Consider the following 13,875-nt stretch of genomic DNA (forward strand, 5'->3'; position numbering starts at 1 on the left):
TTTAGTGTGTCTACGATCTTAATTACAATACACGATATTGTTGTCTATTTCTTATTCGTGAAAAATAATGTGTGTCATCTACAAGATACAGACATTCTTAATACTGTTGTTCTTGTTTTACAAACAGTGATCTCTTTTAAACCAACCATTTGTCGTCAGTAGGTCTAGTTTTGATTATAAAATGCAACACGAAACATCGGTAAAAACAACAGTAATGTAAATATATTAGTTTCCTCTGTGTTATTAATATTTCAAATGAAAAAAAAAGTGTTTCAAATACATATATTTGTTGTCAGCATTATTTTTTTTCTTAATTTACATGTATATTTGAAATAGGCATTGATAATTATTTTCCAGCTGATAAATATGTATCGAAATATATTAGAAATGAATTCATTAATTTGGTTTGGTAATTTCATTTATTTGTATTAAAACCCTTTGATATATTCAATGTGCCTAGTTTTGGAAATACGCTACATGTAATGCGCTTCCCTCAACACATAACATATCTGAGAATTAAAGTGACATAAAACGAACAAATGTTTCCTTTTTAGCTCAAATTAACTGCACACTTGATCACATGTAGCATTATGTACGTGTTGATGTTTTGTGCTATCACAGTAAGCTGTTTGGCCGCTAGCATGAATCAGACAAAACATGTAGTTTAATGTGTAACGTAGATAATTTTGGAATGTCTCTCCGTTTTGGATAATCAGATATTTAGTTCGATTTTATATGAACCATTACACACAATGTTCTCTTGAATGAAAAATAAAAAATAGATAAGACACATTTTTGTGAAGTGTAAGCAGTATTTGAAGAAAAATATACGTTTGCCATTTCAATTTCGATGATGGACCACTTAATGAAATGTTTTAATTGCATTTTCAATCATAAGGAAGTTTTACTCGATAAAGTCGACTTGATATTAAATACAAAATGTGTTTTTGTTAATTAATTAAAGTAAGATACACTGTATAGGAAAAGCATAAATGACAATTTGGACATTTTTTGCTATTATCAACTAATATCGTTATTAATTATAAGCTTCCTGTTACACACCTGAACAAATTAATTACGATATTTTTAAATGAAAAAAAAACCCTCGTAACCCTTACCATTCTTGGCAGTTGACATAACAAATTATGTATATTACGTGTCTTGTGAATGTGACCAATGCTCTGGCATATTATATACGGAAATAAAACCTTTAAACGCAATTCTCTGTGCAGTTCAAGTCCTAGTACTACACGAGCTAGGATAGAAAATAGATAGCTATAAGCTCTAGACATGAACATGGCCTTCTTGCCCCGGAGCACCGGTCATAAATAATGACGCTGACAAATATGTGCCAAAATATCGTAGAGCCCGCAATAAAACCATGTGTATTCACAACCACCTTACGAGCGCTGTCATTTGGAGGGTTAGAGCTGCTCGCTCAAGGTCCAGGTTTTACCTTACGGAGAATGTATATTGTAAAAGATATACAGCTCTGGGGATGGTCGTGGCAAAGGGCTAGACATATTTAATCCATTTGAAGCATTATTCGTTTTAGGATATTTTTGGAATAAACTCGTTTTTGGATATTTATGGATTTATATGTGCCAGACATCTGAATATAAACTATGGTAAGATAATTTAATGTAGTTTTCGTTATGTTTAAGTCATATATAAAAATATAACTCATTTATATATAAATATTACAAAAGTAAAATATTAATGATATCATTACGATATGGTTCTTATAAAATTAGTGTTTTTCATCTTCAGTAATTAAACAACATTTAATTTAGTAAATAATAGGAAGTATCACATTTTAACAAATTTGGATCCTAACTATATAGTTTCTCTATTTATGTACGTTTATTATATAGTTTAATAGCATTATGTTTTCTTGTTTCAGATTCAGAGAACAACATTTTAATGATGAGGACGTCAAGAATGAATTTCGTTTCGAGCGTTTTAAGTGCTGCAGGTTTAATAACCTTGCTTATACCGCTAGTTTTTTCCTCCTCATGCTCAACGTGCCAAACTAGTAGTCAGTGTAGACCACCAGACTGTTTCTGCTGTCGTGAACAGCTCGGACTGAACATGCGATCCTCTGAAGTCCCACAAATAGTTTTCTTTACTTTTGATGACGCTTTGACTGACAAAGCTGCTGAATTTTACAACAGACTATTTAATAATTCGCGTTTAAATCCAAATGGTTGTCCCATTTCTATGACAATGTTTATTTCGCACACTGACACCCAATACAATCACGTGACTGAATTCCATCGAAGAGGAATGGAAATTGCAGCGCACAGCGTTACGCATAACCATATGAATCAGCAAAACTTTTACACTGAAGCTAAAAACCAAAAACAAAATTTAGCCAAATACGGAAAACTACCAGAAAGTGATATTGTTGGTTGGAGAAGCCCTTTCCTCGAACCAGTCGGAGATCTACAACCAGAACAACTCAAACAGTTGGGGTACATGTATGACGCGACCTTGACTTTCAGCAAACGGAAGTTAAATGATACGGCTCCGACTCCGTTTACCCTCGATTTCGGGTGGCCTTATGATTGCAAAGTGAAACCATGCCCTCGTGGTCGTCATCATGGTTTCTGGGAAGTTCCAGTTGTATCATTACTGGATTACTTGCATAGGTACGATTGTGTGTATGTGGATGGGTGCATGAATATACCACCGAATGAGGAATTGGCATATAAGTTTCTGATGGATAACTTCAATAGTTACTATCAAAGAGAAAAAATTCCGTTCGGAATCAATATGCATCCATCATGGTTTTATACAACGGATCGACTTAACGCAATGGATAGATTTATTACGGATCTTGTTTCGCGACAAGATGTGTTCATTCTCTCTGTAAGAAAAACCTTAGAATGGCTGAAAGATCCTACGCCTCTTTCAAGGATTAATTCTTTTCAGCCTTGGCAATGTAAAGCGCCAGAGGAACGGTTTATGCATCAGCAATTCAGACCAATGTCCAGGCAATCCTTTAATCCCCCGCCTCCTCCGTGGTCTAGTACTCGTCAAAATATACAGCAAAGACAACAACAACAACAACAACAGGAGGTTGTTCGAATGTCAAGGCAACAACTCATAATGGAAGAGCAGAGAAAGGAAATACGGAGGCAAAATGCACTTGCAAGGAAATTAGCTGAAGAGAGAGAGTCAAAAAATGCTAATCGAAACAGGCAATGGTCAGGAAGGGCACGTGTTCAGCATATGCCTGGAACCCCACTTATACAGACCACAGATATAGAGGGGCCGCCGAAGATACCAAATACTCTTAAACCAAAAGATGATTCCCAAATTCTATCTAACGCGTTCGGTCAAGTGTTTTGGCGACATACGCCTAAAGAAACTCCCACCGTTAACCAGGAAGTTCCGAGTCGACGACATTCGAAAAAATGGGGGCGCGCTAGTGTTCAGGCGCAACAACAGCGCAGACCAGTTGACGAATCGCCAAAATTCGAGTTTCAATTTAAGCTTCCCATGGATTCTGGAAGAAAGGCTAAAACACAACAAAAGTTTAATCAGACAACATCTCGATCTCAATTTGATAGAAATGTCGGGATACAAAACACAGCTAGTAATAAGAGATTTAGCATGCCTCGATCAAATTCTCTAATCAGGAAGGATTTAAATGTTGAAAACAATATTGCAAAAACTGCAATTCATTCAGTAAATAAACAGCAATCGATCCCAAAACCAACGTCAATGTCTATATTGCAAAGAATGGAACAGCAAATATTGTATGAACAAAAATTAAAAAAGCAGCAGGAGCAAATCAAAGAACAAACGCGGAGACAGAAATCGGAAAAGTTAAACATTGATAAAGCGCAACAGCAAAAACTAGAGCAACAAATGAAATTAGAAATAGAAAGAAAAAGACAAAAAGAAATAGACAGGATAAATAGAGAAAGAGAAAATAGAAGTAGACAAGAATATCTGCAAAGACAACGAGAAAGTAGGAGAAAAAGACTTATGGAACTGAGAAATCGAAGAATAAATAGACAACCCGTTCAAAGACAATCGTCCCATTCTGGGTCCAGAATGTCGGTGTCACCCCGTCGAACGGGGACAGTGTCTTCTCGCAATTCAGCAACTGCAACGAGATCCTCTAGAACGTCCTCACAATCTTCATGGCCTCCAGCAAGGAATCCTAACGAAAACAGGTTGGATAGTCGTTGGAGCAGGCTACTTGATCTTCTTATCGGTACAATGCATTAGCATTCCGTTAGTCTAGTAAGTACTATCCCCAATTCAATTAAATTAAGACATGGAATTCCGCTTCGCTGCGATGTTCAATGCTCCAATATGGTGTCATATTTAGTTTCAGTGGAGCGGAATTATCAAGTATGATTTTAATTAGATTGGTACTACACCAGTCTTTCATTTAAACTGGTTAATTCTGGTTAACATTTTCAAAAATATATACAATAACTGAGTATAACATTATCATTAGAACGTATCACGACAAAATTAATGTCTATAAGCATATACGGTTGCGACATATATTTCAATATTTTACAAACCATCGTGACGCTTCTCTCTTGGATTGCGTACTGTATACAAAGGACTAAAGCATGTCCGTGTCATAAATTAAAAATGCATTAACTATGTATTTTCTTATTTTTAGTAACCTTATGTAGATGTCAAAATATTTAAACAGAAATTAAATGTAATTTGCATGTTCATTTTCGTAATAGCCATTATTATTCTGTTAATGTATGTACGTATATGTATGTGCACATTTAACATTTTGACATATCATCTTTTTCGCAATAATGCTAATTTCTTGGGTAACACGGTATAAGTAAATACGCAAGTGGATATAATTTATTTGAGAAATGCCAACATGAAAGGGGTAAAAGACAAAAACAATAATATATATACATTTTACTAATGACGGTGATTATATATATGGCACGCGCTCTTAGCACGTATGCATAACTTACATCAATGTGTAGACAGCTTATCCATCATAAATCACTTGAATTTAAATGTAGCAATTACAGTTTTTAATTATGAACAAGAATTAATAATGATGATCATCGTTTTATTACCATTAAATTCTACGTTAAGAAACGCATAAAGGTAGTAATGCAGGTAGTTTATCACATGAGATAAAATATATAGAATAAAAAGTCTATATAGATATGAACCTTGTATGTTTGTATGCACTTTAACATTCAAAGATTAAATATATCACGAAAATAGGAATCTAGTATATATGTATGCGCCTGTAATTATGAAATGAATTGCGTACATCTGAAAGTATTGACACAAACATTAATCATATGTAGAATGTGGAGACAACATTTTTTGTACGAATCAGTAAAATGTGAACCAACATGAGTCCTTTGATCTTTAACTCTGAAGTGTATGTTGACCTTCCGAACCTGGTACAATGTATTTTCCGCATGGCTGGATATATGTACAATTTGATTGCACTCAAAATGTCACTGTCTGTCTATCATTCTTCCCACACATATCAGAATTGTACATTATGACGTTTTATATGCTATATTTCCCCAATTTTGCCTAAGTACACATCATCGTGTGTATGTACGTACATTTTCTATATATATGGAACTAACCAAATGTCCACTGAACATGCTGACCGATACCGTGCTACCGTGGCCAACGGGAAGATTATTCATTGCAATATGTTTATATAGAGCTTCTGATTTTTGCAACGAACTTCTTAAAACTTGTTTTACAATACGTGCTTTATAGCCTAGTCTTTACATTTTAACGGGTGATGTTATTTTTGTGTTTTTATAGAGAGTGAATCTGCTATTTGTGTATTCAATTGTATAAGTAAGTTTAATACTATTTATGTGTTTTCATTTTACAGTTAATATGTGTGTATGAGTGTTAATTTTAATCATCGTGAAAAGTGTTATGGGAAAAACATTTTAACACTAATGTATTTTTTTTTAATTTCTGAACGTCCGACATTTTACCTCTTAAACTACGCCCTGGACAACGATTCCGGAGCCCAAGCTGATTTTTCTGATTATATGTAGTGTCTTTGATATGTTTAGAATTGAATTCTTTTACATGCGTATTCGTGATTTATTTAACGAACTTAAATACAGGCGGTAAATGTATAACGAATTGGAAATGACTATTCTGTAATTATTGTTTCAAATTGACCATGATTTTCCCTACAAATGCTTATTAAGGGAAAATCGCAAATTTATCCCCGCAAAACTGAACGCCTATACATTTAATTCGCCGATAAGTGCCAATGCGTATCATGTGTTCAATTCCCCAAACTGCCATAAAGACTATAATTTCATTGCATATTTCTAATCGAAAACAAGTAAAAGATGTATAAACTCTCTAAAATTTCTCAAAATCTTACACACAAATTTTAAGTCATGTTTTATATGTGTCAATTATGACGTCTATTAACTTACCTTTTACTATGCGTTTCAAAATTAAATCATCAATTTGAATCTACTTGCAGTTTGTATAATTTAAATCAGGAATGAAAACAATTAACACAATTCAACGTAATGATTAATTATTGTTACATATAAATAACTATCTTGTTATTGTGTCTGTTTAAGTAAAATATTTTACACTTCTTACAGATTTACTGCATAATGATTTGTAATCTGATTTGGTTGAAATATGTGCCTATACATTTATTTTCCAATCCAGATTTAATTTGAAGAATGAGTGTAAGTTTATGGTAATATCGTTTTAGCTATTTTTCTTCTGCAACAACTCATTGCATTATTACCAATATGTTACCAGTTCATATCGTCGACACCCTTTAGTTAGTTACATTTAGTTAGCATTGATTTTATCAATTGGTTTTTTTATTATGGAATCTAAACTCATTTTCCTTTTTTTCTGAAAAAACCCTGTATTATGTTCAGATAATATAATGAAAAGTTCTTTAAATATCTTTTATTGCCTTGGCAACACAAATACTAGGAAAGATCAGCTGATATACATCTATTGTCCATCAATCATGTGACACATGCGTACCTATCTCTAAAAATGACAATGTAATGATACGAAGCCATTGTTGTAGAGGAAATGACAATAGTATCGTGTCGTATTTATGTATCATTTCTACTCAAACGGACGTTTCTTATCACCTAATGGTGTATTTGTTATGTATCTACGTACTTGTAAGCTGCAGTATTACTAGCTGTTGATGATTCCTTTAGCATAGAACAATCAATACATATTCTATACTGTATTAAAGAACTATAAACTGCATAAACTAATCTATAAAATGAATTATTACTCTTCATTTGAAGCTACATATCAAATAACTGCAGCAAAGAGGCTTTGAGAAAATTGAAAATTTTGATGCTTAACACTTGAGTTGTGTCATTTAAACAACTTGAGTTGTGTCATTTAAACAATAGTGCTGGATTTGTCCTAGTTGTATGTGTTAATATTTATTGTGTTACATTTTGTTTACAAAATAAAAACTTATTTATAAATGTAACTACTTTCAATAGCGTTTTAAGCTATTTTAATCTGTTTAGGTATCAATTTAAGAAGAAGTTTGTTTAAATCAGAACTTTATGGATAAAAGAATGTTACTTGTGTTGTCTGAATTATATATTTTTGTTGAAGAAACACAACAACACCAATTGAAAAAGCGATGGTGTTATTTAAGTATATACAACAAGTATAATACGTATAGTTTACACCATTTCAATATTCCACGGACTTTCAAGTACATGATGTACATCATCAATTGCGTTTTGCTGATATGCTAAATTTAATTTTCAGATTCCCTGACGTTAACTTGACGTCATAATATATATAGAGGCAATTAACGATGCGTATTGATTTATTAAATACCTTAATAAATTTACAAAATCTTTCTCAAAAGTACTGATGTTTGTCAAGTATGTAAGTTTTAAGTATTTATGTCAATAATTTTTGAATTTCATTTGGGTTTTGAAAAAAAACCCGGTTTCAAACAGTTTACCATGATTTTTATACCCAAATGAAGTTAAATAATAGTGACATAACTAAATTTTAACATATTATTGATCAATTGTTTTCAAAGGTAATTCCTACCTGAGATGTTAGTAATTTGTAAAAATTCCACGTAATAACCATTGGTGAGTTTATCTAAAATAATTATCATTGACGGCTGTAAATGTCCCAATACATTGTGCTTTATGTTATCGTCCGAACAATGTACGACAACCATTTATACATCGGCTGGTGTATCATACGCTTCATGCATGCAAATGAATGAGAAAGAGAGTAAAATAAATTATTATATGGACGCCATAACATTTGTTGTCTTCTTTGTCCAAGTTGTTTTGTCATTTATTATTTTAAATCACGAGGGACAGCCAAAAATAAATAGGATATTGAATTGAAAATTAATAGTATGCAAGCACTAATATGAACATACTGATCAATATATCATACCAAAACTGTGAAGAATTATGAATACATAGATCTTATAAATCCTTTATGATTTATAAATAGAGGTTCCCCAACAAGTTTTTAAAAGACACGAGCTTTAGCGAGCTTTAGCGATTTTCTAGTCTTCATTCAGGGAAACTTACCACCATACATTGTGAAGTGATATCTTTCCATCAAAAAATAAAGTGCCTAAATTGAGAGCCAAAATTCTATTGTTTGATACTTTGAATAAGAAACTAACTGTTAAACAGTAAAGACAATGCTATTTAAAAGAAAATGCGCCATGAAAAGTAGCCCTAAGTTGAGAGCCAATCAGAATCAAGATATCTTGATATTGACCAATCAGAGGCGCCGTAGGTGTTAACACACTAGAGTTTGTAAACATAAATAATTACCAACTGCTATGGAATTTATCACATGGTTTTTCCATGGTGAAACATGCATAGTTATGGGATAAATCTCTATAGCTCACTTCTTACGCATTTTACACGATCTTAGCGTTGTCTGGGTAATTTGTGTTATTTCATAGAGTAAGCATTCTATATTCTCTTAACATTCTACCGAATATCTTCTCATTTTGCATAATGAAAAGATATTCAACAAAATTTGCAGCAAGAACATGCCCAAATTTCTGGTCGCAAATTAACTCAGCAATTTTATTTGACATGATAACTATTTTGAAAATAATGTGTTGTAAGCAAATTCACCATATCACCATATTTTAGAAAACAACTCAAAAACAATAATATATATACCTTTTACTAATGACGGTGATTATATATATGGCACGCGCTCTTAGCGCGTATGCATAACTTACATCAATGATTGAATAATAGTGGTCAATCAGTTTATCAAAAGAAACCAACTCAAAATTACATCACCCATCCACATGCCACGCACTTTAATAGTCTTAATTAGACCCTGGATAGATACAACGTACATGTACATTTCATGCAATGTCTCTTCAGCTGGTTTGGTGTTATCACAGGTTTACGACGCGCAAAAAAATGATAATAACAAAAATACTGAAAGGTTGTTTACTTAGCCATGTATCCCTTTTCCAGAAAACGGGGTAATCAAATTCAAAATGCTCTGAACACCACAAAAATCATCCTATCTGAATATTTTTCAGCTTACATTGAATACAATTCCTTACTGATCACTATGGTATATGATACGATGGGAATATGGGCGAATTTGATTACATATCGAAAGTTGAATCACTAGGATTCGTGTAAAAATCGTTAGTCGGAAAAGTACACGCTACATCCCCATGTCACGATTCCCTAATGAGCACAGACCGAATAAAATCGCCATCCATTCAACAAATGCATCCCTGAAGTGCAGATCCACAATATAAACTTACTTAATTATAAAAATTGCACATAGGTATCCCTTAGCGATCCCCATGCTCCATTTATTGTCATGCAGAACAGATGATCACCGATCTCGGCCATTTTTTGTCTGTCGTCTCCGATTTGATACATGTACAAGTTCTCTGATTGACTCCTAGGAGCGAGTGGACCAATCAGAGAGCTTGTATCAAATCGGAGACGACAGACAAAAATAGCCGAGATCAGTGATCATATGTTCAATAAAAACAATAATACAAACAATGCTAATGTAGAGGGATTGGACTGGGTCGATCATCGGTGACCCAATAGCTGGTAGTGCATACGGCTAATGTTCGGAGGTCGCGGGTTGGAATCCCGGTCTGGTCGCTACATTTTATCCTACCTTGTTACAAATTTGGCGCCCAAACAAATACCCATGGAGGTGATTTAAGGTCTTGTATGTCTTCGAGGGTGAAGACTTAAGAAAAGATGGGATAGGTGTAGCGGGATTTTTTATCGTGCGGGATGTTCTAGACACTTCTGTTATATAATTACTGACACTTAAAATTGTGGTGGCAATATTATGGCATGGTATTGGTGATAAAGATTAAACAATATTCAACAATGACAATGAAAAATTATATAATTATACTAACCAACATGACTATAAAATACAGTATGGTTTCGTTCATAAAACATTCACCAATGAAGTAATGGTGAAATTAAGACACTTAATGAATGTACTTCTATGGTTTATGGCGAATCTCTGACAAATGACAAATATATGACGGCATATTTAAAGAGTAATGATAATTTATTTTTTTTGTTTATGCAATCATAAATCTTCCAATGTATGTTTTGAATTTCTAACACCTGTCTATTCACGTATGGTATACAAACTAACACGACCTGTTGACATTTATTGTTGTACTTTTGTATCGGGCTTCGCGTTAACGTAAAGGTGAGACACTTTTACTTTTTTAATTTCAAATGTCACCTGTTAACATGTATATGTCAAAACAGCCGTAAAACACACGGTTTCTTGACACAAGGAGACACTTAGGTACTCCAAGAACTCAAAAAGTCGATGGTCATTAGTAAGTAAGTATATCTAATTAAATAGTTCGAGTTGTTCTAACGTCCTTGTAATTACAATTATGTCTTATGCAATTGGTCTCCTGGTTTGCAAGTTGTTAACGTAATATGAGTTGTCGATGGTTGTTCCTAAAAGAGGATTTTTCAATTGTTGAACTATAACATGGAGGCAACATATTTACCAACATGTCTCGAGTAATGATAAGAAATCAAATCGTCAAGTTAGAAATACCAAATTAATTCGGTCGAAGGAAAAACCAAATAAAAGTGGCTAATCTAAATGTTGTATCCAAACATCTTCACTGTAAATATTTTCGGGTAGAAAAATGAACTATGTTTATGGCGAAGCACTTTTTGCACGTAAGTAATACAAACTTATTTCAATCAAACAATAATTTCCTGATCGTTGCAAAAAGGTGACGGATACAGATCAATAGATCATACCACATATTTCAATTTAATCTGTTTTAAAGTCCATTATACTTTGTTTATTTCAAGTTTGGTATGGTTCTGTTTTGCTGAACATACCACAAAAAGGGTTAGCCATTTATCGACAACCTCCCTTGTGTGCATTTTGAATGCTCCGTGTATTGTTTTTTTTAATGTTTTAGGAGGCCTACTGTATAACCGTGTTGTGTTTTATGGTGAAAGTGGAAATTATTGTCACTTTATTTCGCCTTTGCATATTACAGCGTTAGCTCCCTTGAGGATAAGTATCGATTGTTACGTAATTACTCTTTGAGCGTTATTCACGTCGTTTTCTCCTAGAAAAGCATGACGTTACGCTCGAAAACACATGACGTCAAAATCAATCCCTACCCACAAGAGCAGAGACTATGTAATATACAAATACAGAATAGCCTCACAGAAAAATTAGCTATACACATGATGGCATTTTTCATCCTTTTGTTATATTTGTGTATACATCCTTTTCTCCTTTTGTCATTCAATGTTTCTATGAGTCAGTCATTTGTTTTTTTTTAAATAAAATAACCAGCAGTAAACGGTCGCCAATCACTTCAATGACCTTTATGCTCCTAAAGCGATATACTTACCATATCATTGTAAATTTAAATAGACTGTACCGTTGATACACCTTAAGTTAACTAGTATGGTGTAATGGCATGCGCAACACAGCCTTAGTATATGCCCATACAGATGTAGCTACAGATGTAATATCAGATGTAATATTTCCAAATAAAGCACTATAGCCTTAACGTTCATGCGCAATACTACAAATGTGATTTTGAAAACATGAAACGGGTAATTACAATACAAGATGTTAGTTAATTACCTTTTTTAATTTGTTTCTCCTTGCCGACTGTTCTAATTTTAATTTAGCAGTTTTAATGTATTCTAGTCACGTGGTGTGTACACCATCAAGACTGATTTTAATGACTTTGTATAAGGTCAGTTTCATTTCATTCAAAATGGTAATAGTTCTTATGCGTGGTGTTAAACGTTCCCCCCAGCCCGAGTTTTATTGATCATGTCCTGGTTTGAGAGATTGTCGTTTTGTCTGTATGTGATGTTTCCTTATATGTCACTAGGACATCTACAACGACAAAACAACCTTAATACCAAGACAACGCCCCTCCCACACGAAACCGCACGAGACAAACGCCACTGCTTCACACATGGTAACAAAGTATAAAAATGTCTTATTAATAAGTAAAAGTTAGTCAGTATAGTGAAATTTGTAATTAGTAATAAGAATATTTAATTTCTTATCAGATAAAAATTTTGCATTTTCATTACAATAAACTATTTTTGGTATCCCTCGAAAAATCTTTAATCAGATGTGATAAATTCAAAGACTCCATTCTACTGTATTCAGAACATGTAGTGCGGTTAAGCTACCAATGCTTTGGATGTGTTTTTCATTCGTATGCATATTTCTTATTCATATTTTGTTTAATTATATTTGCTTTCTTTTTGAGGTTACTTTAAATGAAAAACTTCATTGTTCTCGATAACTTATTAAAGAGCGTGGTTATCTCAACCCACGATCGTTTCACTGAATTGTCACTTTTCAGGAAAAAATTCACATAAAACTTAAGTTGTTAGAACACGACCGCTTCATTGAATTGTCACATTTCAGGAAAATTTTCACATAAAAATCTTAGGCTGTCATCAACAATACATTATGCTAATACATTTGGGAAACCTCTAATACTGTCAGAAAATTGTGGTTTTAGAATGCCAACTTCCTCAAAAGGAAAGTCATGTGTGGACGAAAGATATCTATCGTTTGTCCTATAGATTTGTTTTGAAAAAAAAAAGAAGAGAGCTAGCAAATTTAACAAAGTAACTTTTAAAACGTAAATAAAGTCGAGGTATATCAATTGGTACTATTTGGTTGTATTGTGTACTAATGGGTACTCTTCTGTACTAGAGGGTACTATTTGGTAGTATCGGGTACTAGTGGGTACTTTTCTGTACTTGTGAGTACTATTTGGTAGTATCGGGTAGTAATGGGTACTAATTGGTAGTCTTGGGTACTTTTGGGTTGTATTTGGTACTAGTGGGTACTATCGGGTACTATCGGGGATTATTGGGTACCATTGGGTACTATTTGGTAGTATTCAGTACTTGTAGGTACTAGTGGGTAGAATTGGGTATGTTTTGGTACTTTTGGCTACATTTGAGTATTATTGAGCACTAGTGTATACTATTTCGTATTTACAAATTATAGAGTTATCTGTCCTTGTGGGTAGGTATTGATTGTGGCGTCATGTGTTTGCGTTTGCATACTTTTCGGAGAAAACGAGGTGAATTGCGGTCACAACATAATGACGTAACAATTGATACCAAGCCGCAAGGGAGCTAACTCTGTAATATTCAAAGACGAAATTACTGTGCATATATATATATATATATACATCGCAGGACTTGGTGGGGAACTGAATTACATAAAAATCAATTTGGAGAAATGGGATTCCTAATACTGTTTTTTGACACTATTTAAATATCTTCTGAATATATGACAGTCACATACATTTGAGTTAGT

The 13,875-nt window shown here is 33.4% G+C and overlaps 1 protein-coding gene across 1 annotated transcript; it reads left to right on the plus strand.

Annotated features, from left to right (window-relative positions):
• Positions 1-1,440: 1,440 nt before the first annotated feature.
• LOC138333924 (uncharacterized) lies at positions 1,441-6,501 on the plus strand. Its single transcript, XM_069282588.1, has 2 exons — positions 1,441-1,628; positions 1,904-6,501. The coding sequence occupies exon 2, from the start codon at positions 1,924-1,926 to the stop codon at positions 4,240-4,242; it is 2,319 nt and encodes a 772-aa protein (XP_069138689.1). The 5' UTR covers positions 1,441-1,628; positions 1,904-1,923; the 3' UTR covers positions 4,243-6,501.
• Positions 6,502-13,875: the final 7,374 nt, after the last annotated feature.

This window comes from Argopecten irradians, chromosome 10 (assembly GCF_041381155.1).
Source record: "Argopecten irradians isolate NY chromosome 10, Ai_NY, whole genome shotgun sequence".
Classification (NCBI taxonomy): domain Eukaryota; kingdom Metazoa; phylum Mollusca; class Bivalvia; order Pectinida; family Pectinidae; genus Argopecten; species Argopecten irradians.